This window comes from Bufo gargarizans, chromosome 2 (genome assembly GCF_014858855.1).
Source record: "Bufo gargarizans isolate SCDJY-AF-19 chromosome 2, ASM1485885v1, whole genome shotgun sequence".
Lineage (NCBI taxonomy): Eukaryota > Metazoa > Chordata > Amphibia > Anura > Bufonidae > Bufo > Bufo gargarizans.
Genome location: NC_058081.1, coordinates 517,077,416 through 517,104,152, shown reverse-complemented (window position 1 = coordinate 517,104,152; position 26,737 = coordinate 517,077,416). Strand labels below are relative to the sequence as shown.

The window sequence follows — 26,737 nt, the reverse complement described above, 5'->3', positions numbered from 1 at the left end:
TTCTATGTAAAAGAATACAACTACTTTAGTACTGAAATGAAAGTAGACATTCACACAGAGGTTATATAATAATATATTCAGTGTTCTGAGTGAGGGTCAAAGTTCAATATTTACAATTCACATGATGCGATGCTCTGCAGCTTTGCCATCAGCTCCACTATACACCATGCTAATAGAGAAGTTTCACAGCGGGATCCCAGAGGGAGGATGATGGGCGTAGTTATACTCTGCCGCACATATAAATAGCTTTTATAGCAATGAGCTGGTAATGGCAGTATTCATATGGAGTATGCAGGCAGCACAGGGGGTTGGCGCTCTTGCCTGCAGGTCACTCAGTGTCCCTGAGGGGGCAGTGCATATCACGGTTTGTGTTCCCTGTCCAGACTCATACAAAACGGCTCCAGCCTTTCATTCTCCGGCAGCATGGCATTCAGCTTCTCCATCAGGGGCACCGTCTGATCGATGCCCATCTGAATGCGCCTTAAGATTGCTGACATCTCATTCACCTTCTGGATCTGCTCTGCGTACTTGGCGAATCGTTTCTGCCGCTCCTGCATGTGGCTGTACAGAGTGTCCACTGAGGAGTCCATCTGCAGAGGACAGAGGGTGAGGTCAGGGGATAGTTACTAGATCTGTATAATGCAGGCTGCAGAACACGTACCTCTTTGATGCGCTTCACCAGGGCATTCTGGTCAAAAGCAACCGCCTCGGCGCACTGGTGCAGGTGGTCCTGGTATCGGACACACAGCTGCAGGACCTGGGGGGAGTCCAGTCTCTCCAGTCGGACGTTGGTGGGGGAAGTCTGACCACTCAGGAGACCTGGGGGGAGCAGAGAGGACATATGATCAAGACCTGCACACTACAACTCCCAGTCCTGAGCCAAGTGCAGCAATCACCAACCTTAATACACATAATCTGTCTGCTCTCCATTTACTTTGCAGCTATTATTTATTGTATACACTTATATGGCGCTACTATATTCCGCAGCGCTTTACAGACATTAGCACCAAGCTGTCCCCAATGGGGCTCACAGTCTAAGGTCCCTATCAGTTTGTCTTTGGAGTGTGGAAGAAAACCGGAGTACCCAGAGGAAACCCACCCAAACACACAAACTCCATGCAGAGGTTGTCCTTGGTTGGATTCAACCCAAGTGCTACAAGGCACCAGTGCTAACCATTGAGCCACCGTGCTGTCCATATTATTCACGGTTACTGGCCATTTCAGGCCAAGAAGAGGCCGACTGTAGACCAGGTGAAGGTTGGAGGCTATGGAGAAGATGTATGTAGGACAGATGAACATACACTACTGTTCTACCTGTCATTTGTCATTTCAATGGGATGAGTGACAGGCAGTGTAACCTTCCTGCCCCCCATGATTACTACTTTAGGTCAAGTATATCCAGTGCAGAGACCTCACAGAGACATATCAGATGACCCTCTTCTAACGCTCCAGCAGTGCTATAAACTACTGACTGCAGGGATCATTCATCCCCATACAGCCCCATGATCTCTGCAGCTAACAGACAGGCAATGATCGGGAAGGAACGTTCCTAGGAACATTTCTTCCTGAGCAATGTCCGCTCTTCTGGCCCCTTACAAGATCCAGGCTAGGATTGTAGAGCTGTGTGCTCCCTGGGTGTTTAGGAGACTGAAGCAGCTGCCAGCGCTGACCTCACTCCATTCTTATCTGCTGATGTCATCCAAACAACAGAGAAGCCCCCTCCTCGCCCGTTTTTATTGCTGGCCTTCATACAAACACAATAATTATGAAACTCACGGAGGACTGCTGATCTCCTCATGGCCGTTCATGTGGCCTCTTCTAGTTGGAGAGTAACCTGTCAGGACTGTCACTCAACTGTCCTAAATCCTGAGCAGGAAATCAGTTTAGTTACGCAGAGGGGGATTCATTACCCCCAGGCTTGCCAGAGGAGAATTTATAGTCACATCTAGAGCAGCAGTCACATTTCTGCTGTGTCCAGAGCTGTAGTTACAATTCTACGATCACATCAATATCAGATCGGAGGGGCCCGACAGCCTATATCCTGCTGATCAGCAGTTTCTTTGTGGCACTGAACTACCACTAGGCAATGGACGGAGCTGAAGTGCATGAGTTTAACAATTGCCTCATGCAAAGCACAGGTAAGATACCAAAACCAAGAGTGCACCTAGCCTTCTGCTGCCCGAGGAAAAAGGTGAAATGGCACCCCCTCCCACGAAAAAAAATACTATTCCCGATTTCCAATGTTGCCGATCTGACCATAGATTTTAGACTTTGCAATGGTAAAATCTACGGTCAAACATGGTAAAACCCACTGTAGAACATTCGGGTTTTGCTGCAAATTCTAGGGGCGTGTCCTCAGCAAAAAAACTTCACTATGGCCTCATGCACATGACTGTATGTGTTTTGCGTTCCACAAAAAAAAAAAAAAAAAAAAAACGGATGACATCCGTACGGCATCCTTTTTTTTGCGGATCCATTGTAATAATGCCTATCCTTGTCCGCAAACTAGAAAAAAATAGGACATGCACTATTTTTTTTTTTGCGGTGCTACGGAACGGACATACTGATGCAAACAGCACACGATGTGCTGTCGGCATTTTTTGCGGACCCATTGAAATGAATGGGTTCACATCCTGTAAGCAAAAATAACGGAACGGACAAGGAAACAAAATACGGTCATGTGCATGAGGCCTATGTGTATTATTATATTTTGTGGCTGTTAGTGATGAAGTTAAGGGTCTACGGAAGGGAATGAGTCAAGTACCTGGTGACCAGTGGTTACTCACCTCCTCAGGCTCCAGCGCTGTCCTTTGCTCCTATCCTTGGTCCACAATTAGGAGCTGAATCCAGGGATCCTGCCATATAGACAGCTGGCAATAGGTGTGGGGTCACTAACACTTAGAGGGAGAGTCAGGGACAGGCTCACACTAGGGTTGGGCAATAAACTGGTATTAACGATATACTGGAGTATTAAGAAATGATTATTAGTGACATCATAGGGGCAGTCGCACGTCCGGCGCACATTACAGCCAACACAGTGGAGAAGGAGAGAGTCCCTCCATCCCCACTGTGATGTGGCTGCCGCTGCAGCGTCCCTATATACCGAATAAGAGCTGATACTGAGAATTACACCCAGTATACAGGACAGGAGAAGTGGTACTGTGTAGTGTCCATATATAGAGAATAAGGGCAGATACTGAGAATTACATCCAGTATACAGGACAAGAGAAGTGGTACTGTGCAGTGTCTATATATACAGAATAAGAGCAGATACTGAGAATTACACCCAGTATACAGGACATGAGAAGTGGTACTGTGCAGTGTCCATATATAGAGAATAAGGGCAGATACTGAGAATTACATCCAGTATACAGTACAGGAGAAGTGGTACTGTGCAGTGTCCATATATACAGAATAAGAGCAGATACTGAGAATTACACCCAGTATACAGGACAAGAGAAGTGGTACTGTGCAGTGTCCATATATACAGAATAAGAGCAGATACTGAGAATTACACCCAATATACAGGACAAGAGAAGTGGTACTGTGCAGTGTCCATATATACAGAATAAGAGCAGATACTGAGAATTACATCCAGTATACAGGACAGGAGAAGTGGTACTGTGCAGTGTCCATATATACAGAATAAGAGCAGATACTGAGAATTACACCCAGTATACAGGACAAGAGAAGTGGTACTGTGCAGTGTCCATATATACAGAATAAGAGCAGATACTGAGAATTACACCCAGTATACAGGACAAGAGAAGTGGTACTGTGCAGTGTCCATATATAGAGAATAAGAGCAGATACTGAGAATTACACCCAGTATACAGGACAGGAGAAGTGGTACTGTGCAGTGTCCATATACACAGAATAAGAGCAGATACTGAGAATTACACCAAGTATCCAGGACAGGAGAAGTGGTGGGAGGAGTTGCTGTTCCTTCCTGTTCCTGTTTCCTGTTGTTTGTGGGTGTGTGAGGTCCGGGAGGCTTACCAGCGCTTTGTTTGCCGGGGGAATTGCTACCCTTTCCCCAGGGGGTGGCAGTTTCTCCTGGTATGGATCCCCGGGCCTCCGGCTGCCGGCGTTCATCACCACGTGTCGGCAGCCGCGGCGGAGATGCGCGAGTGGAGAGGAGGGCCTCCAGGACTGGAGACCTGGGCTTGGATACGTCGGCGCTACTGGAGGTGGACGACGACGCGGATATGAAGACTCCGCAGCAAGCGGCCGCAAGGTCGCAGGCTATGGAGGGCAGCCCCGCAAGTGCCGTGGGCAGGAGGGGCCCTGCTGCTAGGAGCGGCTGTGATCCCTGCAGTGAGCCCAAAGGAGTACCAGGTGGGGTCCGGAGGGGTCCCAGGAGAGCAGCCAGCTTGGGATCCTCTCTGTACAATTTGAGTCAGCACACGAGAAAGCAGGATGCTGTGGAAAGGCCCGCTGCTGCACAAGCAGCGGGTGAACACATGAAAGGTACAGTGGCTGGACAAGCTGCCGGACGGACTGTGGGACGGGATACAGGAAAGGCCGTGGAGAAGGTGACGAGGCCAGAGGCTGAGGTAGGTGATTCAGCATGTGGTGTGTCTGTGTCGGTGCCTCAGCCCGGCAACAAAGTTACTGTAAAGAAGCCTGGTGTCGGGGGTTCTTCCTGCCCAGCAGTTGAGAGACTGCACAATTGGGGTACTTTGGGCCCTAAGGAGTCTTCAAAAACCTTTTCCTCCCGGGTAGCATATTTTTTGAACATGCATGAGGAGGTCAAGAGGGAATTAAAAAGACTAAATGTGGAATATAAAAATTTACAAACGCAAGTTAAAATGGCGCCTAAAACAAAGAAGGCAATCCTCTCCTCCAGACTGGTGAAGTTGGAGGAGATAATCGCGGTTTTGGAGGAGAAGAGGGCCGCCATTGAGGAAAATGGCGGCCCTTTCATGGAGAATTTCAGGAATGACTGCAGATTTGAGGGCATGTCTGGACTGTCCGGTACGCCTGGCCCCAGTCTGTCAGGGCAGCAGGCTGGGAGCCAGGGGAAGGTGGTACCTGGAACACAGGATTCGGAGGCAGACTCTCTGCCTTGTGGCCAGGGGGACCCCTCAGACCTGATTGCGGCCGCCTCCGGGGATGAAAGCGGGTCTGGGGGAAGGCTAATGCTAGAAGTCAGGCAGCTGGAGTCCCCGCTGGGCAGACTGTATTTTGGGGATGAGGAGGTCCCTGAGGATGAGATGGTGAAAATCACAAAGGAGAAAAATAAAACTGTAAAGGAAGAAGTGCTTCGATTTGTGCCTTTTGAATCCGCTGCTGTGCCCAGCCCGGTTCCTGTAGTGGAATCGGGTCAAACAGTGCGGGAGATTAATTCTAAGATAGTGACGGGAGGTGCCCCCCCTTCCTGTAGTGGTAGGGTGGTCACAAGCAGCGCAGGGGGTAAAACCTGGCGGACAAGGATGTGATGATTGTGGACAAGGTTCAAGGTGGTGGTGCTGAGAAAGAGGAGAAGAAAGCATTAGAAACTGATAAAACTATTGATATTGTGAAAAGACCATTAAAATCAGTGGAAGGTGTAAAGACTTTGGAACCTGGAGAGAACACTACGGTCGATTATCCCAGGACTGTTCAGGCCGTGGGGGGTGCGAGAGGTGGGGAGTCCCCTGCGGGTTTTGCGGGGGGCTCCTCAGGGCCTGCCCCCAGTGATTCTCCGGTCTCTTTAGGGAACCCGACCAGTCCAGGGGGAGTGAAAGGTGATGCAAAAACAAATATGGATGCAAATGTGGTTGTGAATGGGATTGTGGGTAATGATGTGCAGGTGGCTGTGGGGGTGAATGAGTACGTGAATGAGGTTATAAATGAGGATACAAATGAACTGGTGAATGGGATTGTGGATGAGGGAGAAATTGAGATGGTGGATGAGGAAGCTTTGATTGAGCAGTATATTGCGGATACGGAAGTGGATGAACAGGAGGAAGTTATGCGGAAGGAAGCAATGAGGAAGGATGTGAGCGAGAGGATGGCAAAAACAAAGACGTATGCAGGTGTTGTTTCGGGTGACTCTTTGCCCAGGGTTTCGGGCGGGGGTGATTTGCAACGGCACCTCCTGGAGGCCCTAAAAAAAGGACCGGTCGGTTGACCTGGCCTTTTGGACAGAAAGGCATGGTTTTAGGGCCTTCCGAGAACAAAGGAGGGGTGAGATCGTATGGACTCACCCCACACCGGGGAGGGACCGTAGGAATGTGGCCCGTCTCTATTGGAGGAGTAAGGAAGCAGCAGTTCCTTCTAGGAAGACTGTTGTGGAACTTCTCCTGGGGGCGGGGTTTGTCGCAAACGACCGCAAGTGTCTCCTCATGAGGATTAAGCCTTTTCTTTTTACCAGCCGGCAAGTGATCTTTGGAGGGGACTTCAACAGTGTGACGAGGGCCTGTGATAGGGGAGGTTCCAAAGGTGGGCTGGATGCTGATAGCGTTGTGTTGTCTAGGATAGTTGAGGATACTCGTCTGGTGGACGCCCATTTGCGGCATAAGCCAGACCACGTGGATTTCACCTTTCATCAGGGAAATCGTAGGTCTAGAATAGATAGGTTTTATTTAAAGGTGGAGGCCGTTTTCTCGGCTTTAGAGGCCGTGGAAGTGGAATTCTCTGACCACTGTTTGATTATTTTCTCTTTGAATGTTGCAGAGACTCCCTGTATGGGCAGAGGTATGTGGAAGCTGAATTCATCTCTCCTGGAAGAAGTGACAATAAGACAGTCCTTTGAGGATTTCCTTCAGAGCCAGGAACCCTGTCATGGAACCATGAACCAGACGTACAACAAGAGATAAGTGGAAATAAGAAGGCTTTATTGAAGATCAAGCTGTAAGGCAAAAGTCCAAACGGATGGCTAAATCGAAGCAGGGTCTTGCGAAGCCAGAGGTCAGGAACCGGAAGGGTAGTCAGACGAAGCCTGGATCAGGAACCAGCAGGGTAGTCAGACGAAGCCAGGATCAGGAACCAGAAGCAGCAGCAGTCTTAGAAGCATGTGAACACAGGAGGACCAAGCAAGGAACTGAAGCCACAGACCTCCTATATATATATATATGAGCTAGGCATCCAGCTCCTCCCAGTGGGAAGGAGAAGCCGCAAGGTGGGAGGCTACAAGAAACCCAGAAACCAAGATGGCCGCCAGCACATGTCAAACGAAGGAGAACAGCAAGAAGGTAAGACCATGACAGTACCTCCCCCTCAAGGGCCCCTCCTCCGCGGAGTAAAGAACGGTTTCTGAGGGAAGCGTGCGTGGAAGGCTCGGAGCAAGGCAGGAGCATGGACATCTGCGGAGGGAACCCAGGAACGCTCCTCTGGACCATAACCACGCCAATGGACCAAAAACTGCACCCGACCGCGGACCAGGCGTGAGTCCAGGATATTGCTCACCTCATACTCCTAACGATTGCCCACTTGGACCGGACGAGGCCGAGGAACCGAGGAAGTGAAACGATTACACACCAGTGGCTTCAACAGGGAGACATGAAACACGTTGGAGATCCGCATGCCAGGAGGAAGCGCAAGGGCATAGGCTACCGGGTTTACCCTGCGAAGCACTCGGAAGGGACCAACAAAGCGAGGCGCCAGCTTGGGAGTGGGCACTCTAAGGTTGAGGTTGCGGGTGGACAACCATACGCGGTCTCCGACCTGGTAGGAAGGAGCGGGCGCTCGTCTGCGATCAGCCTGGAGTCTCTGGCGCTGCGCAGAGACCTCAAGGGACCTCTGGATCTGTACCCAAGAAGCACGTAGGACGGAAAGGTGATCCTCCACAGCCGGAATATCCTGGGGAGAGAATACCTCCGGTAACACGGCAGGTTGGAACCCATAATTGGCCATGAAGGGAGACGTCCCAGAGGAAGAGTTCACCGCCGTGTTCCTGGCAAACTCAGCCCAAGGCAGGAGGTCAACCCAATTGTCTTGGTGATCGGAGACATAGCAACGAAGGAATTGCTCCAAGGCCTGATTGGATCGTTCTGCGGCCCCATTGGACTGAGGGTGGTAGGCCGAGGAGAAAGAGAGATGAATCCCCAACTGGGAGCAAAAGGCGCGCCAGAACCTGGACACAAACTGACTCCCCCGATCCGACACAATCTCCTTGGGCAAACCGTGCAACCGGAAAACCTCCCTGGCAAAAATCGAGGCCAACTCTTGTGCAGAGGGTAACTTCTTGAGAGGAACACAGTGGCACATTTTGGAAAACCGATCCACAATCATGAGAATGACCGTATGGCCTCGGGATGCAGGGAGGTCCACAATGAAATCCATCCCCAGGTGTGACCATGGACGCTCCCCGGTGGCTATGGGTTGCAAAAGGCCCAACGGAAGGTGCCGAGGGGACTTACTCTGGGCACAAACGGAGCATGCCGCTACATATGCGGCGATGTCGGAACGTAGAGAAGGCCACCAGAACAGACGTGAAACAGCCCAGGACAGCTGATTCTTTCCAGGATGCCCCGCAGCCTTGGAGTTATGGTAGGTTCGCAACAACCGAGTGCGCAACTCCTCAGGCACAAAACATCTGCCGTTGGGTCTCCCAGAGGGAGCACCAGATTGAGCCGCCAAAATCTGCTCACCCAGGGGAGAGGTCAGGCTGGTGCGAATGGCGGCCAGGATCTGATTCGGAGGTATGACCGAAGTCGGAATCGACTCCTCCCCGGACAGCTCGGAGTACTGCCGTGATAAGGCATCCGCTCTGATGTTCTTGGAACCGGGTAGGTAGGAGACCACGTAATTAAAACGTGACAAGAACAGAGCCCATCTGGCCTGACGTGGTGTCAATCTCTTGGCCTCAGAGAGGTAGGTCAGATTCTTGTGGTCCGTCAGGATGAGAACCGGAACCACCGAGCCCTCGAGCAAGTGCCTCCATTCTTTAAGGGCCTGCACGATGGCCAATAACTCCCTGTCACCAATCTGATAGTTGCACTCCGCGGAAGACAGTTTCCGGGAGTAAAACCCACAAGGAAGCAGAGGACCCTCTGGTGTTCTACGCTGAGACAGAAGGGCACCTACTCCCGTCTCAGACGCGTCCACCTCGAGAACAAAAGGCAACCCAGGGTTGGGATGCGACAGAATCGGAGCCGACACAAAGGCGGACTTTAGAGCCTCAAAAGCTCGGATGGCCTCGAGCGGCCAGACCTGGGGATTACTGCCCTTCCTGGTCAGATCCGTGAGAGGCTTGGCTAGCATGGAAAAGTCCCTGATGAACTTCCGATAGTAATTGGCGAAGCCCAAAAAGCGCTGCAGGGCACGAAGACCACTGGGCTGGGGCCACTGTAAGACAGCCGAAACCTTCTCAGGATCCATGGAGAACCCCTCAGCGGAAATGATGTAACCTAAGAAGGTTACCTGGGATCGGTGAAATTCGCATTTCTCAAGCTTACCGAACAGCTTGTTCTCTCGTAGCCGTTGCAACACTCGTCTGACATCCAGAATGTGGGCCTCCATGGATTCAGAATATACCAAGATGTCATCCAAATAGACCACCACACACTGCTGCAACAGGTCACGGAAAACATCGTTGATGAATTCCTGGAAGACTGCGGGCGCATTGCACAACCCAAAGGGCATAACCAAGGATTCATAATGACCGGTCCTGGTGTTAAACGCGGTCTTTCACTCATCGCCCGCCTTGATCCTTACCAGGTTATATGCCGCCCTCAGGTCGAGTTTGGTAAAGACCGTGGCCCCTATGAGGCGATCGAACAGCTCGGAAATCAAGGGTATCGGGTAAGCGTTCTTGATCGTGATGCGATTGAGACCCCTGTAATCGATGCAAGGCCTCAACTCACCGCCCTTCTTTCTCACAAAGAAAAATCCAGCCCCTGCCGGGGACGAGGATTTGCGAATGTGTCCGCGTGAAAGCGCCTCCCTCACGTACTCCTCCATGGCCTCATTCTCCGCTACCGACAGTAGATAGACTTTGCCACGAGGAGGAACGGCACCAGGTTGTAACTCTATGGCACAATCGTATGGGCGGTGCGGAGGTAGGGCAACCGCACGCACCTTATCGAATACATCCCGGTACTCCTCGTATTCAGGAGGCAACAGAGAGTCCGAGGAAGTACACAGCAACTTGACAGGCCCATGGATGCAACTAGCCCCACACTGCGGTGACCACGAGAGGATCTCGGCCGATCTCCAATCGAAAGTCGGATTATGCTTCTGGAGCCAGGGGTACCCCAAGACCACCGAGTAGTGTGGAGACGAAATAACCTGGAGACAGACCGACTCTCTGTGAACGGCACCAATGGCCATCCCCACTGGAAGGGTCTCCTGAGTCACGTGTGGCGGCAGAAGGGGTCTGCCGTCTATCGCCTCAAGAGCCAGTGGGGAACCTCGAGGCTGCAGAGGAATGGAATTGGCGGCAGCGAACACACTATCAATGAACAAACCACCAGCACCAACGCCTGGGTCGTCACCGAGCCCCCGACCCAGGAGAGGACAACAGTAATCAGTGGTTTGTCAACACGGGAAACCGGGGACGAGGAGACTCCACCCAAGATCTGCCCCCGACAGGATCTCAGGTGCGAGCGTTTCCCGGACGGTTCGGGCATGCCAACCGAAAATGCCCACCGAGACCACAGTACATGCATCGGCCCTCGCGTCTCCGGAGTACCCTCTCCCCCTCGGACAGGCGAGCAAACCCCAGCTGCATGGGTTCACCCCCAGACAAGTCATCCCCAGGAGGCGTGGGAGGAGAGGGAGGCACGGGTGGGGCAGCAAACGTAGGCGCCAATCTGTTAGAAGACCTCCGCAGGCTCTCCTTAAAGGAAGGTCTCTCCCTGAGTCTGGTGTCAATCAAAATCAGGAAAGAAATAAGAGACTCGAGCTCCACTGGTAGGTCCTTAGCTGCAACCTCATCCTTCAAGGCATCCGAGAGACCATGAGAGAAAGCAGCGACCAGAGCCTCATTATTCCAGCCCACCTCTGCTGCCAGGGTACGAAACTCAATGGCGTATTCAGCTACGGATCGTGAACCCTGTCTGATGGACATAAGGAGCTTCGCAGCAGAGGCAGCATGAGCCGGCACATCGAATACCTTCCGAAGAGAAGCAACAAAACCGGAAAACTCGGCAACCACCGGATTGTTGTTCTCCCATAAAGGGCTGGCCCAGGCCAAGGCCTTGTCCGAGAGCAGCGAGATCAAGAAGCCCACCTTTGATCTCTCAGTAGGAAAGGCATGTGGCAGCAACTCGGAATAAATGCCCACCTGGTTAAGGAAACCTCGGCACTGAGTTGGCTCTCCCCCAAAGCGCTGTGGAAGGGGGGCAGAACCGGTCATACCCCGAAACACCGCAGGCGCAGCAACAGGTGTCGGGGTAGACTCTGGCGCAACAACCGGAGCGGCAGTAGGAGCGGGCCCAGGAGCGACAACCGACCCATCGGCAACGGAAGCTAAATGAGCCGTGCGTTCAAGCAGGGTTTGCAACGCCACAGCGAACCGACCCAACAGGTGATCCTGCTGATCAAGTCTGGCAACCAGCGTAGGTAGCGAGGATGGCCCTGTACCGTCAGAATTCATGGCTTGGTCCTAATGTCATGGAACCATGAACCAGACGTACAACAAGAGATAAGTGGAAATAAGAAGGCTTTATTGAAGATCAAGCTGTAAGGCAAAAGTCCAAACGGATGGCTAAACCGAAGCAGGGTCTTGTGAAGCCAGAGGTCAGGAACCGGAAGGGTAGTCAGACGAAGCCTGGATCAGGAACCAGCAGGGTAGTCAGACGAAGCCTGGATCAGGAACCAGCAGGGTAGTCAGACGAAGCCAGGATCAGGAACCAGAAGCAGCAGCAGTCTTAGAAGCATGTGAACACAGGAGGACCAAGCAAGGAACTGAAGCCACAGACCTCCTATATATATGAGCTAGGCATCCAGCTCCTCCCAGTGGGAAGGAGAAGCCGCAAGGTGGGAGGCTACAAGAAACCCAGAAACCAAGATGGCCGCCAGCACATGTCAAACGAAGGAGAACAGCAAGAAGGTAAGACCATGACAAACCCTTGGTGGACCTCTGCAACAGTAAGTCGGAGTGGTGGGAGATATTCAAAAAAAGGACGGCGAGGTTTTTCCGTGAGCTTTCTAACCTCAGGAGCTGGGACAGATACTGTCTGTACCCGGAACCGAGGAAGAAACTTGAAAGACTGGTTTCGACGGGGGGTAGCCGTGAGGATCTCTCTCCTGTGAAGACCTTGCTCAAGAGGTGTCAGTACGATAGATACGCCTCTTTGGTAGCTGAAAGGGATTTCGGGAAGTACCGCTCACCTGACCCCTTTGGAAACTGTAAGATGGCAGTAAAAAGTAAATTTGTGGTAGGCCTGGTCGACAGTACAGGTTCCCTGAATAGGTCCAAATCAGGGATCCTGGAGGTCGTCAGGTCTTTCTACTCTCACCTCTTGGTTAGGAAAGAACTAAATCGGGACCGTTTTTCAGCTTTCTTGGCTGAAGCTATTCCCAAGGCAGGAATAGACCCCTCTCTTGATGTTTTGGCAGAACTTATCAGGCAAGAGGAAGTGGGACTGGCCATTGATGGGCTTAGGCCCAAGAAATCGCCAGGTCCGGATGGCTTAACATCCGAGTGGTACAAGGCTTTCAAGGAACAATTAGTTCCTCTCTTGACCGAGGTGTTTAACGAGTGTCTTTCCTCGGGCACTCTGCCAAAGTCAATGGGTAAGTCAGCCCTGATTATTCTGTCAAAGGGTAAAGATCCATCCCGCATTGAGAACTGGAGACCCATATCGCTTCTCAATGTGGACAGGAAGATTCTGGCAAAAATACTTTTCTGCAGATTGGTGAAGTTTGCACCGAGACTTCTTTCTGAGGCTCAGCACTGCTCTGTTCCCGGTCGGAGCGCTTTTAGCGCCATTCTCGGTGTCCGAGAAGCCGTGGAGCGGGGCAGGGCGGGCCTTTGGAAAGGGTTCCTGTTATCTTTGGACCAGGCAAAGGCTTTTGACCGGGTGAACCATGAGTACCTGTGGTCTGTTCTCTTGTGGTATGGTCTACCCGGGAGGTTTGTAGACTGGTTAAAAACTTTGTACAAAGGGGCGGAGAGTTTCCCATTTATTAACGGTTGGTCGGGTCGACCTTTTGAGGTGGCTTCTGGTGTCCGCCAGGGATGTCCTTTAAGCCCTTTGCTGTATGTGTTTGCGATTGATCCCTTCATTAGAAGGGTAGATCGTGGACCATTGGCGGGGGTGGGGATGGAACTGGTGGTGTGGGGGCCATCTCTGAAGGTGGTGGCGTACGCCGATGATGTCTCCATTCTTGCCTCTTCGGAAGAGGAGGTGTGCTGGGTGATGTCGGAGGTGGACCGCTATTCAGAGGTTTCTGGGTCTCAGATCAACCGGGACAAATGTGAGACTCTCTGGCTGGGGGAAGGGGATCCTGTCTTCGATCTCCAGGCCACTCTTCCAGAACCCCAGAAGTCTGTAAAGATCTTAGGCATCGATTTTGGCCAGGATGGAGATTATCATCAGCAAAATTGGGAGAGTAGACTAAAAGATGTCGCCCAAAAGGTGGACCGTTGGAAGGGATGGTCTTTATCCCGCAGGGAAAGGGTTCACCTGTGCAAAGCCTACCTGATTCCCGTGCTTTTGTATCTAAGCAGTGTTTGTGTTTTGCCAGGGTCTCTCTGGGGTACGGTCTACAGCCTCTTTTTCCAGATGTTGTGGGGAAACAGGCTGAACCTAATCAGGAGAGAGGTTACTTACCGCACAAGGAGACTAGGCGGGTTGGATATGGTCAACCCGGTGGTATTCTTAACAAATACCTTTTTGAAAATTAATATTGCAAACCTCTGGAAAGAGAGGGCTCCTTTGTGGGTAATTTCCTGTAGGGAGTGGTTTCGGCCTTTCTTCCAGGAATGGGAGACTGGAGGGCGAATGAAAGACCTACGTGTGTCACATGGATATCTCCCGGCTTATGTTGCCCCGGTTCTGAGAATCCTGAGACGGTGGGGTCTAGGGAAGGGAGAGGTGGAGACCATGTCGAGGTTTTCCCTTAACAGGAAGGTTCTATCTTACCTTTTTCAGGCCCCACTGGCCTTGAGGGACTGCCCAAGTCAGGATCTGGAGGATGGGCTGTCTTTGTTGAATTCAGAAAGGATCCCTAAGAAAGTTTGGGATGTGACTTGGCGCTGCTTCCACGGTAAGCTATATGTAAGGGACAATGTGAAGTGTAGAAACTCTGAGGAAAGGGGTTGTCCCCGGGAGGAGTGTGGTAACCTGCTGGAAACCATGGACCACTTCTTACTTCATTGTCTCTTTAATATAGAGGTATACAAAAGGGTGGGAGCTTCCATCGGTTGGCCTAGGCTGGCCGCCCTGTCCTATGCGGAGTGGGCCTATGGGGCTTTCAAAGACCTTGGTGGGAGGGACCGTTGCACTTTATTCGTAGTTAGTGCAGTGGTTAGGCACCACATCTGGTGTGCACGGTGTCTAGTGTCAACGAAGAGTCACAAAATCCTCCCGGTGGAGACGGTATATAGGAACATCATGGGTGACCTGGTGAAGGTACGCTCTCTTGAGTACGAAAGGTGGGGGGACCCCAGGGCCTCTCGTCTGTGGAGGGGCTTCTGTTTTGGGGTTCCTTAGCTGAGTAGTACTCTTTTCCTGGTGGTGGGCTGATATAGCACACTTATAGGTTTTTGTTTTGTTTTGTAGTAATGTAAGTATGGAAAGAATTACGGGTACCGAACCATAGCTGGTTTAGGTGTAATAGTATTACGGTGTCTATATTGTATTTATAGTGTATTATATAGGTATGTTTTGTATTATGTTAGTATTGTGATCATATATTATTATATTAGTATTATATTAGTATTGTTAAGTTTATAGTGGGGTTTAGTTAGGTTGGGAGGGAGGATGGAGTGTATATATTTTTCTTTTCTATTATGTATTGTATGCATGCATGTATGTATGTATGTATGTATATATATATATATATATATATATGTGTGTGTGTATGCATATAAATATATGTATGTGTATATAAAAAAATTAAAAATAAAATATATACATAAAATTATAAAAAAAAAAAAAAAAAAAAAAAAAAAGGGTGTTTTTGTTTGTTGCAAACTGACTGACCCCAGTCCGACTGGGGAAAGACTAGGACTTCTCAAAGCTCGGGGTTTATCCCCTTGGAACTTTGGGGGTTATCAGTTTGCATATTTGCTGTGGACTGGTGGTGGGTTAGTTAGATTTAGTTCTATAAGTTGTATATAATTTGTATATAGTTTATGTATATTGTGTATATATTTTATGGATTTTATATATACGTGTAAGATGTAAATATGTATAGTATGGGGTTACGAAAGTGTTTTAAGTGTGAATAGTATTGTAGGTTCTAGTGGGGTGGTGGACTGGTCGGGGTGGGTTTAGTAATGTGTTTTGTTTCTGTGTATAGATATTGTTATGGCCTTTTGTTATTTATTTATTTTTCAAATTAAAAGAGTCCATATACACAGAATAAGAGCAGATACTGAGAATTACACCCAGTATACAGGACAAGAGAAGTGGTACTGTGCAGTGTCCATATACACAGAATAAGAGCAGATATTGAGAATTACACCCAGTATACAGGACAAGAGAAGTGGTACTGTGCAGTGTTCCTATATACAGAATAAGAGCAGATACTGAGAATTACAGCCAGTATACAGGACAAGAGAAGTGGTACTGTGCAGTGTCCATATATACAGAATAAGAGCAGATACTGAGAATTACACCCAGTATACAGGACAAGAGAAGTGGTACTGTGCAGTGTCCATATATACAGAATAAGAGCAGATACTGAGAATTACACCCAGTATACAGGACAGGAGAAGTGGTACTGTGCAGTGTCCATATATACAGAATAAGAGCAGATACTGAGAATTACACCCAGTATACAGGACAGGAGAAGTGGTACTGTGCAGTGTCCATATATACAGAATAAGAGCAGATACTGAGAATTACACCCAGTATACAGGACAGGAGAAGTGGTACTGTGCAGTGTCCATATATACAGAATAAGAGCAGATACTGAGAATTACACCCAGTATACAGGACAAGAGAAGTAGTACTGTGCAGTGTCTATATATACAGAATAAGAGCAGATACTGAGAATTACACCCAGTATACAGGACAGGAGAAGTGGTACTGTGCAGTGTCCATATATACAGAATAAGAGCACATACTGGGAATTACACCCAGTATACAGGACAGGAGAAGTGGTACTGTGCAGTGTCTATATATACAGAATAAGAGCAGATACTGAGAACTACACCCAGTATACAGGACAAGAGAGGTGGTACTGTGCAGTGTCCATATATACAGAATAAGGGCAGATACTGAGAATTACACCCAACATACAGGACAAGAGAAGTGGTACTGTGCAGTGTCCATATATACAGAATAAGAGCAGATACTGAGAATTACACCCAGTATACAGGACAAGAGAAGTGGTACTGTGCAGTGTCCATATATAGAGAATAAGGGCAGATACTGAGAATTACACCCAGTATACAGGACAGGAGAAGTGGTACTGTGCAGTGTCCATATATACAGAATAAGAGCAGATACTGAGAATTACACCCAGTGTACAGGACAGGAAAAGTGGTACTGTGACGTGTCAATATATACAGAATAAGAACAGATACTGAGAATTACACCCTGTATACAGGACAAGAGAAGTGGTACCAATGTTCAGGACAGTGGTGCTGTGCAGTTCCCCTATATACAGATGAAGCAGATGTTGATATACATACAGACAATACAGTGGGACTTTTGAGATGACTGATCAGGTGACATGCACAGATCATCAATCCTAAAGGTCCTTTAACCTCACATTACATTATCCCAAAGGTCCTTTACCCTCTCATACACAGGGGGTCATTGTACATTGCGGTTTTTTCATGGTTTTTGCTATGAATTTCTGGAAAAACCACAATAAAACTGTGGTATACAATAATCCCCAAAGACAAAGTGCTGTGCAGGGGTTGAAGACTAGGGGCTATATTGCTGCCCTACCTTGCAGTCCGAGCACAGTCTCACTTTGCCTCAGGAACAGTGCGTCCCTGGGGGTGATGGAAGTATTGAAAGAACATATTGGGAATGAAATGAGCAGTGTGCCTGGCATCAGGGGGCAACATGTATCATCCCCTGCAGATCAAGGAGACGGGTGTGAACTCAGTGCAGCTGCATCCTCAGAGATTAGCTTCACGCTTGGGGGAAGGGAGGATCTGAGGGACATTAAAGCTTTGATACATGACAGGAACATTAACATCACAGCGTCACCGGCTGAAAGACATCAGGACATCGACGACCCGGGAGTGACAAGTCTGCAGCATCACTTTGAGGGCGGTCGGGAAGTTGTCTCGTTACAAAGTTAAAAGCTGATTGAACATTAAAGAAAATAACCTAACTTTGGTTTCAGGATCCTGGTAAAAAAAAAAAAGAAACTTGATGAAAAAAGAAAACTGTGCCGTCTGAGATCTGACTGTGGCGCAATGTGAAGCCACGGCCGATCGTAGGAATCTGAGGTTACTGCATCAATTAACAGAATGAAACGTATAATCACATAAATGGCGCAGACACCAATGCTAAACAAGGTGGCATAATGCCTAACATCCATACACACAACCCCCATCATGCTACCGCATAATAAAATGCACCACAGATCTCTCTCCTCCTTTCAGTCATCTGGATGCCTGCAGTGTAAAGCATGGGACGGTGAACTTCAGACTACCTCAGTCTCCAATAGTCACTCATCTCATCATAACTGTGTCCTAATACAGCCGTCTAAAGTATGGGGCAAGCCTTAAAGGGTTACCCCTCTGAGCAGTAAAGAAGAAGCCAGGAATATTATCAGTGGGAGAAGGTGTGACTGTGACGGCAAGGAATGAAGCCGAATGTCCAGCGTCTCCAGTCACTCCTGATGCCTTGCATTCACTTGACAGCCTTGTCGGTGGGGAAGGTCCATTGGTCCAGCGATTAAATGGACAGTATAATGTGCTCTGTTCCGTGTTATCAGCCATTCTAGGCTACAGAAAGGGTGATAGCACAGGTTGATTTTACACGTGCAGATATTCGGGTGGATTTTCCGAGACGAACATTCCTGCGAACGCTCATTCCCGACAATCTCCCCATTTAAAGGTGGAACCGATCATTCGATGAATGACCAAAACACTCGTACGTTAGGTGAAAATGTTATTAGTGCTTGCAAGTAAATTATGGTTTCAGCACTCTTCTGCTCAGAAACTATGCAGCTGTATGAGGACCAGCCATCGCTCGTTCTCACACTGTGGAGGTGATCACTGTGGAGGTAAACAGCGCTTCACCTCCACTGAACAAGTAGCCGACTGTCAGGAGGGAACGCTATCTTCCAGATAATTGGCTGCTCCTCTGTAAATGAAAATCCACCAAAAGTTCTCTTTAGGCCTCTTTCACACAACCGTTTTTTCTTTTCCGTATACGGGCCGGTTTTTGAGTTCCGTATACGGAACCATTCATTTCAATGGTTCCGCAAAAAAAAAAAACGGAATATACTCTGTATGCATTCCGTTTCCGTATTTCCATTCCGTTGAAAGATAGAACATGTCCTATTATTGCACGCAAACCACGTTCCGTGGCTCCATTCAAATCAATGGGTCGACAAAAAAATGAACACATACGGAAATACATCCGTATGTCTTCCGTATTCGTTCCGTTTTTGCGGAACCATCTATTGAAAATGTGATGCCCAGCCCAGTTTTTTCGATGTAATTACTGTATATGCCATAAGGAAAAACGGAAACACAAAGGAAACAAAAAATGGAACAACAGATCCGTAAAAAACGGACCGCAATACACTGAAAAAGCCATACGGTCGTGTGAAAGAGGCTTTAGACGGGTCAATCTTTCAGGCGGAGGAGACTACTGCATCGCTTGTCCCCATACAAACTCGTTGTTCGCCGCCAGCAGATCGCTGTTTACACAGAACGATCTTCTGCCGACAAACAATGATTTAGGTGTCTGCACAGACAATCTAATCACCCGACAAACTAGCTTTCCGCTCATTGATCGGGTAATGGGTGGCACCTTTACACCTCCAGATTATCACTATGAATGATCGTTAGCTATTATCTGGCGGATTCTCGCCCAGTGTAAAGGGCCCTTTAAGAGAGGCGCATACAATCTGTTATCAGACATTTCGGGCCCTGGAGAGGTTGTACAACAGATGAATGTTATCTATTGTTCCCTGTTATCGCCCCACACTGTAGTGGCTTACTTGAATTCAGGAGGGCACCTTCGGACACTGGCCACTCACATAAGTGTCTGATGCTCCCACATTAAAGGGAATCTGTCCCCTATTTTGACCATATAAAACCGTTTACATAGCAATGTGCAATAAAGTACCTTCTTACCTACATGTGTCTTTTTTCTTTTATTCAACTTTTCATTCTTATAAAAAAGCGATTTGTCTGGTATGCAAATGAGGTTCCAAGGTGCCCAGAGGGGCGTTATTACTCTGCTCTAGTGCCCAGTAACGCCCCCCTGCAGTGCCCAGCCGGCCTTTTTTCTTCCAAGCCCAGCACGCCTCCTAAGAAATAAATGTCCTCCCACATACTTGCGGAACGGCGCCGCCCCCTCCCCATTACGTCATTTATTTTATTCATTGCACCGGACCTCCCTTCCTCCTCTCTTGTCCTCAGAAATCCCGCGCAGGAGCAGTATCGGTGAGTGCCTGCGCCTGCACGATTCTCCTGTTCTAGAGGGCAATAGCCTCATTAGTGTCACTGGGATCGTGCTTCCTCCTCTCTTGGCCTACGGCGCCGCCCCCTCCCCATTACGTCATTTATCCGAAATCCCGCGCAAGTGCAGTATCGGTGGGTGCCTGCGCCTGCACGGTTCTCCTGTTCCAGAGAGCAACAGCCTCAATAGTGTCACTGGGCATGTGCCGATCCCAGTGACACTAATGAGGCTGTTGAAAAACCGAAGGGTCCTCTAAGGGTTAAATATGGCGCCTGCTCACATGTGCATTGCAGTTTTAAACAGCAGGCACCCTAGGCTAATGTTCGTAACTGTTGGTAACGCTGATCAAGGACTTTTAACCCTTCAGATGCCGCGGTCAAATGTGGAGGCGCATAAACTTGGAAGCATGCACTTCTCGGTGTGTTCTGGCTCCTGCCGTCGTAGATGGGGGAGAAGGAGTGTGTGTGCAGCAGACCCTGTCCTCCTGGCAGGGCTCCATAGGAACACAGTATAAGTCTCATCAATCTAATGATTGCTCGCTATACGGTAGTTCCCTAGGATAACTATGAAAAAGTGCAAAAAAATGTAAAGTTTTCAAAATATTAAAAAAGTAATAGTTAAAATCATTAAAAAAAAAAATCAAAAAATCAAAATCACCCGCCTTACCCAAAGTTTAAATAAAGTACATAAACAATTTAAAAAAATAAACATCATGGGTATTGCCATGTGTGAAAATGCCTGTACTATTAAAATATTAAATTATTTATCCTATACAGAAAATGGTGAAACGTAAAAAAAAAAAAAATAATCTCCAATTCCCTGTTTTTTTCAGCTCCCACAAAAAATGTAATACAAAGTGATCAAAAAGTCATACACACCTTAAAATGGTATCAATCAAAAGTACAGATCGCCCCAGAAAAAATTTGTCCTCTCAGAGCTCTGTACACATAAAATAAATAATAATAAAATAAAAAATATATCTATCTATATCTCTCTCTCTCTATATATATATATATATATATATATATATATATATATATATATATATATATATATATATATATGTATAATACTACATCTCACCTAGTCCTATGATGGAGAACATCCTGACCTCCCCAGCAGCAGGCGCGATGCAGTGACGTCATCACTCTTCCTGAGCTGGCCATGAGAGCGCATAGTCCTATTCCCCACATAAGGAATGAACCTCAGCCTGCATGCTTTCTAGTCTCCATCTCAGTAGGTGTGATGACATCACTTCATCGTGCCTGCTGCTGTGCAGAAGTTGATAGTCCCTGCTTCACCATTGTATTAAACTGTATCTGAGTCCTCACAACGCAGATAGTTGAAACTGAGACAAACCTCAGCCATCCCGGGACAACCACCAAAATTCAGGATTGTCCTGTCTGATCCGTGTTGGTCGGAACCAGAGATGAGCGAATTTCATGCTATGAAATTCGTTCACGCTTCATAAAAGCAGAATTGCATTATGGATTCCGTTACCACGGACAATAACGCAATTCTATTACGGAATGCCGTTTAGAGGCATTCCGTCATAATAGAAGTCTATGGCCTGCGTTACCGTTACGCAGGAGAGGAATCCCCTGCAGCCCATAGACTTCTATTATGATGGAATGAATAACGGAATGCCTCTAAAGGCATCACAGAATCGCATTATAGTCCGTGGTAACGGAATCCATAACACAATTCTGATTTTACTGCCAAACGAAGCGTGAATTAATTTCAAAATATGAAATTCGCTCATCTCTAGCTGGGACCTATGTATGCACAGTATATACACGCAATCATAAGATTTATTGATTCTGTATTTAGAACTCTGCTGCCCCCTGCTGTTCATAGGGAGATATTACAAAGACATGAAAGACACATTCCAAGGAAGCTGCCAAGTGTCAATTAAACGTACCAACTACCAATATTATTATAGAAGAGTTTGGCCCCTTTCACATGGGCGAGAATTCAGCGTGGGTGCAATGCGTGAGGTGATTTTCACGCATCACTTGTGCGTTGCGTGAAAATCGCAGCATGTTCTATATTCTGCATTTTTCATGCAACGCAGGCCCCATAGAAATGAATGGGGATGCGTGAAAATTGCAAGCAAGTGCGGATGCGGTGCGATTTTCATGCATAGTTGCTAGGAGATAATAGGGATGAAAGCAACTCCGGACCCCATTAAAGTCTATTCCCTGTATTATTTTCCCTTATAACATGGTTAAAAGGGAAAATAATAGCATTCTTAATACAGAATGCTAAGTAAACTGTAGATTGAGGTGTTAAAAAATAAAAATTTACTTACCTGTTCCAATTGATCGTGCAGATGGCATTGTCTTCTTGCTTCTTCTTTCAGGACCTGCAAAAGGACCTTTGGTGACGTAATCCCGATCACCACGTCAGTGCAGGTCCTGCTGAATAAAGATAGAAATCTTCTATGTTCATTCAGCAGGACCTGCGATGATGTCAACGCACTCACCACGTGGTGAGCGCGATTACGTCATCAAAGGTCCTTTTGCAGGTCCTGAAAGAAGAAGCAAGAAGACAATGCCCGCTGCGCGATCAATTGGATGAGGCGAGTTAATTTTAAAAAAATTTTAACACCTAAATTTACAGTTTACCCAGCATTCTGTATTACGAATGCTATTATTTTCCCTTATAACCATGTTATAAGGGAAAATATTAAACTCTATAGAATACCTAACCCAAACCCGAACTTCAGTGAAGAAGTCCGGGTTTGGGTCTGGGTACCACATTCAGTTTTTTATCACGCACGTGCAAAACGCATTGCACCCGCGCGATAAAAACTAAACATCGGAACGCAATCGCAGTCAAAACTGACTGCAATTATGTACCTACTCGCATGATTTTTCTGCCCGTTCACCGCTGAAAAACAATATTCCTACAACTCTATCAGGGCAGGCAGAACAAGACAGTGCAGATGCCCATACTAGAAGGTGGATGGATGAGAACCCCCTAAAGATGGATTTAGACGCCCAGATAATTGGGCACATTATCGGGGATGAACGTTCCTGCGAACAGTTGTTCCCGACCATCTGCCTAAGTGTGAATGAGCAAAATGCTTGTTCATAGGGTGATCCTGTCATTCGTTAAGGCACCACAGATCACAGTTCTTGGGCAGCAGATCGTGGTGTCTAAACAAGGATCTGCTGCCCAGAAACAAAGCAGCTGTATGGGGACAAGCGATTGCAGGAGCCATACCCTATTCTCATACTGTGGAGGAGATTGCTGCATGTAAATGGTCGTTTTACACCACTAAACCAGCAGCTAATTGTCGGGAAGGAGCGCTTCCTTCCCGATAATCATCTGCTCATCTACGCGTGTAAATGTGCCTTTACACCTTGCACCACTACCACTGTCATCCTTTACAGTCAGGCAATGGACCCAATATACAGTAACATTCACATAATCCAGCAAACTAAGATTATCGAAAATCCTGAACTACTAGAACTAGAAGTTTTAATGCACACAAATACACGAGTCCCGGACGATGAAATACATTTCCTGCTCATCCATCCTGGGATTGCTGTGTGTCACATTACTGGAATTAAAGGAATTTCCCTTCACAATGTTTGTGGAGATACATGCAGAGCAAATGATTGGAGGAGACGGGGCTGTCGAGCCGTGGAAGGCGCAGATGAGATAAATCGGACCAGAAGGAGTGGAGAAGATGCAGAGAAAGAGAGGGGTTGTGTAAGAGGAGAAGCGAAGGAGCAGAGAAAAAGGGGTTGTACAGGAGGAGGAGGAGCAGAGAAGGCAGAAACAGCGGTGGAGGAGCAGAACAAACGCCAGGAGGGGGTGGAGAAGGAAAAGTGTAGAAGGAGGAGAGAAGGCATACATGAGGAGGGGCAGCCGAGGAGAGCAGGTGGGGTGGACAGGAGAGGAGCAGCTATCCGTCATCTCTCAGCATTGTGAAGAGTTTATATAATACAGGCCAACATGGCGACTACATGTGGGAGATACATACATGTAGAGGGTGAACGCCGGGCACACAGGACTGACCTTTCAGGAGGGGCTGGAAGGTGGGAATCTCCTGCAGCTTGATTACCTCGGGATCTTTGGTCACATTGCGGTGAGACTGAGTGCCAGAAGCCACCACGACAATGTCATCCATTTTGGCTCTCTGTTTGGCCGGTGAGGGATTGGCTGTGGGCAGAAGAATGGGAGACATGAATCCCTCTTGACATCACGTGGCTTTGTTCCTCGCTCTGCAGCCCTCAGATCATCTCTTAAACTTCTGTATAATAGAAACTCCACAAGGAAATATCCCCGAATATCATCATCAGATGAACAGCAGAAAACGGCACATAAAACTGTGAACATTATGTCCAATCATCTGTTGCTACCTGGAAACCATCAACAAGCTGCTGTTAACTGATCCCTTCTTGGAATTTGTATTTATCACCATCAGTGTATGTAAAATTATCTGTTATTTCAGAATTTTGATAGTCTGAAACCTATTTGGTCCAATAAATGAAGGACTGAAGATGTTTTACTGTAATGTCCTTTAAGGCCAGCCTCTCTATAGTGAGAAGTATCAGTTGGATTGGAGCTCACTGCCTGGTATCAGTGTAATCCACTCACCCGAAGAGCTGACGTCCCCATGCCTGACCTCCGGCTCAGAGCTTTGCTCTGCCCCCATAGTGCCACGTCCTCAAGCTGCGCCTAGGTTAAAGAGACAGGAAATTACCGTGAGCAAAACACCAGAAATCAGACATAGCTAGACTACACCTGTGCCATGAAGAACTATGAGGGGTGCCAGCTGTCCTAGAGTACTGAATGGTGGATCTGCCCAGCTACTGCCACATCCATCCCAGGAATGCGGACAGACATCACTGATGGAGCTCGAATGGCAGTCATGCTGGTTTCCACTCTACTTTCCTAGTAACAGATAAAAAAAATTGCACACACATTATTATAGGGACATCTGCGGGTGACACACTGTTAGGGTACATTCACACGTCCGCAAAATGGGTCCGCGTCCGTTCCTAAATATTGCGGAACAGGTGCGGACCCATTCATTTTAAATGTGCTGTCCGCATCCGCATTTCCGTGCACACGCATGTGGTGTGCACACTTATGGGGGGCACCTGGGGACAGCACCCTTATTGGTGGGGGGCGTCTGCGGACGACACCCTTATTGGGGGGGGGGGTCTGGAGACGACTAACTTATTGGGGGGGGGGGGCATATGGGGACGACACACTGCTATGGGGGGGCATCTGGGGACAACACCCTTATTGGGGGGGGGGGGGGTTTCTGGGGACGACATACTGAGACTAGTGATGAGCGAACTTCTGTTTTAAGTTCGGCGTCTAAAGTTCGGCTTCCGGTTAGCGGAGAATCCCGATATCGATTCAGAATTCCGTTGTGGTCCGTGGTAGCGGAATCAATAATCGGCCATTATTGATTCCGCTACCACGGACCACAACGGTATTCGGAATCCATATCGGGATTCTCCGCAAACCGGAAGCCGAACTTTAGACGCCGAACTTAAAACAGAAGTTCGCTCATCCCTAACTGAGACACTTGCTGCATTCACTATCATGAGGACTGAAGGCAAAAGAGCTTTAACTCAATGGCGGGTTGTCAGACAATGCAAAAGTGCCTGCGACATTCAGGGATTATTGTTAGGGTCCATTCACACGTCCGCAAAATGGGTCCGCATCCGTTCCTAAATTTTGCGGAACAGGTGCGGACCCATTCATTTTCAATGGGGCCGAAATGTGCTGTCCGCATCCGCATTTCCGTGCACGCGCATGTGGTGTGCACACTTATGGGGGGCACCTGGAGACAGCACCCTTATTGGTGGGGGGCGTCTGCGGACGACACCCTTATTGGGGGGGCATCTGGGGACAACACCCTTATTGGGGGGGGGGGGGTCTGGGGAAGACACACTGAGACACTTACTGAATTCATTCACTTTCATGAGGACGGAAGGCGAAAGATCTTTAACTCAATGGCGGGTTATCAGACAATGCAAAAGTGCCTGCGACATTCAGGGATTATTGTAAGATTTGCTTCACTATTGTCCCTGCGATAAAGACGCACATTGTTGGCGCCGTGTATAATCTATATATAAAGGGATTATATGCTGTTACCGGCGGGAAGGTCATTAGAGCATGACGGCACACTCACAAGTATCGGGGTCACCCTCCTCTTCTCCTGCACCCCGACATCGGTCACACATCCGTAGTCAGCAGCCCGGTTACCCCGGTAACAGCCTGCACTTCCCGCTTCCGGGCTGTAGTTGAGGGGCTACGTCTTCTACTTCCCAAGTCAGCCACGCCCTTTAAAGGCGCCGCTTCAATCCCCCGTCTGCTGGAGAAAAAGGAGGAGCGGCTGCGACCTGTGCTGGGGTGCACAATCTGATCATGACCATGGCAGTGCCGCCTGTAATTACCTGTATAAGGAGATCGCTTCCCTAAAAACTGAGCCCCTATAATAACACCATAAAAATAATATATCCCCTATAATAACAGTAATGATATGCCCCGTAATAATACTCTATAAAGATAATGTCCCTTATAATACTAGAGTGATAATGTGCCCCCCTATAATAACACTAAAATGATACTGTGCCCCTATAATGACACTAAAATGATACTGTGCCCCCTATAATAACACTAGAATGATAATGTGCCCCCTATAATGACACTAAAATGATACTGTGACCACTATAATAACACTAAAATGATAATGTGCCCCCTATAATAACACTAGTGATAATGTGCCCCCTATAATAACACTAGAGTGGTAATGTGCCCCTTATAATAACACTAGAGTGATAATGTGCCCCCTATACTAACACTAGAGTGATAATGTGCCCCCTATAATAGCACTAGAGTGATAATGTGCCCCCTATAATGACACTAGTGATAATGTGCCCCCTATAATAACACTAGTGATAATGTGCCCCCTATAATAACACTAGTGATAATGTGCCCCATATAATAACACTAGTGATAATGTGCCCCCTATAATAACACTAGTGATAATGTGCCCCCTA

General features: G+C 48.0%; 1 protein-coding gene across 2 annotated transcripts; it reads right to left on the bottom strand.

The window, feature by feature from the left end:
- LOC122926568 (BLOC-1-related complex subunit 5) lies at positions 1–26,017 on the bottom strand. 2 transcript variants are annotated; one of them, XM_044277975.1, is made up of 5 exons: positions 25,867–26,017; positions 24,315–24,395; positions 23,733–23,876; positions 662–819; positions 1–590 (listed from the first exon to the last, which is right to left on the bottom strand). In XM_044277975.1, exons 2-5 carry the CDS (start codon positions 24,370–24,372, stop codon positions 360–362), a joined length of 591 nt encoding a protein of 196 aa, XP_044133910.1. In that variant the 5' UTR covers positions 24,373–24,395; positions 25,867–26,017; the 3' UTR covers positions 1–359. The 2 variants fall into 2 exon arrangements, with proteins under 2 accessions (XP_044133910.1, XP_044133911.1); XM_044277976.1 differs by having other exon boundaries at positions 25,830–25,976.
- Positions 26,018–26,737: the final 720 nt, after the last annotated feature.

Coding starts and splice junctions, on each gene's coding strand:
- LOC122926568 (XM_044277975.1), bottom strand. CDS start 24,372: ATGGGGGCAGAGCAAAGCTCTGAGCCGGAGGTCAGGCATGGGGACGTC. Junction 820..23,732: donor CTTCCAGCCCCTCCTGAAAG/GTCAGTCCTGTG, acceptor TGCTCCCCCCAG/GTCTCCTGAGTGGTCAGACT. Junction 591..661: donor TGGTGAAGCGCATCAAAGAG/GTACGTGTTCTG, acceptor TGTCCTCTGCAG/ATGGACTCCTCAGTGGACAC.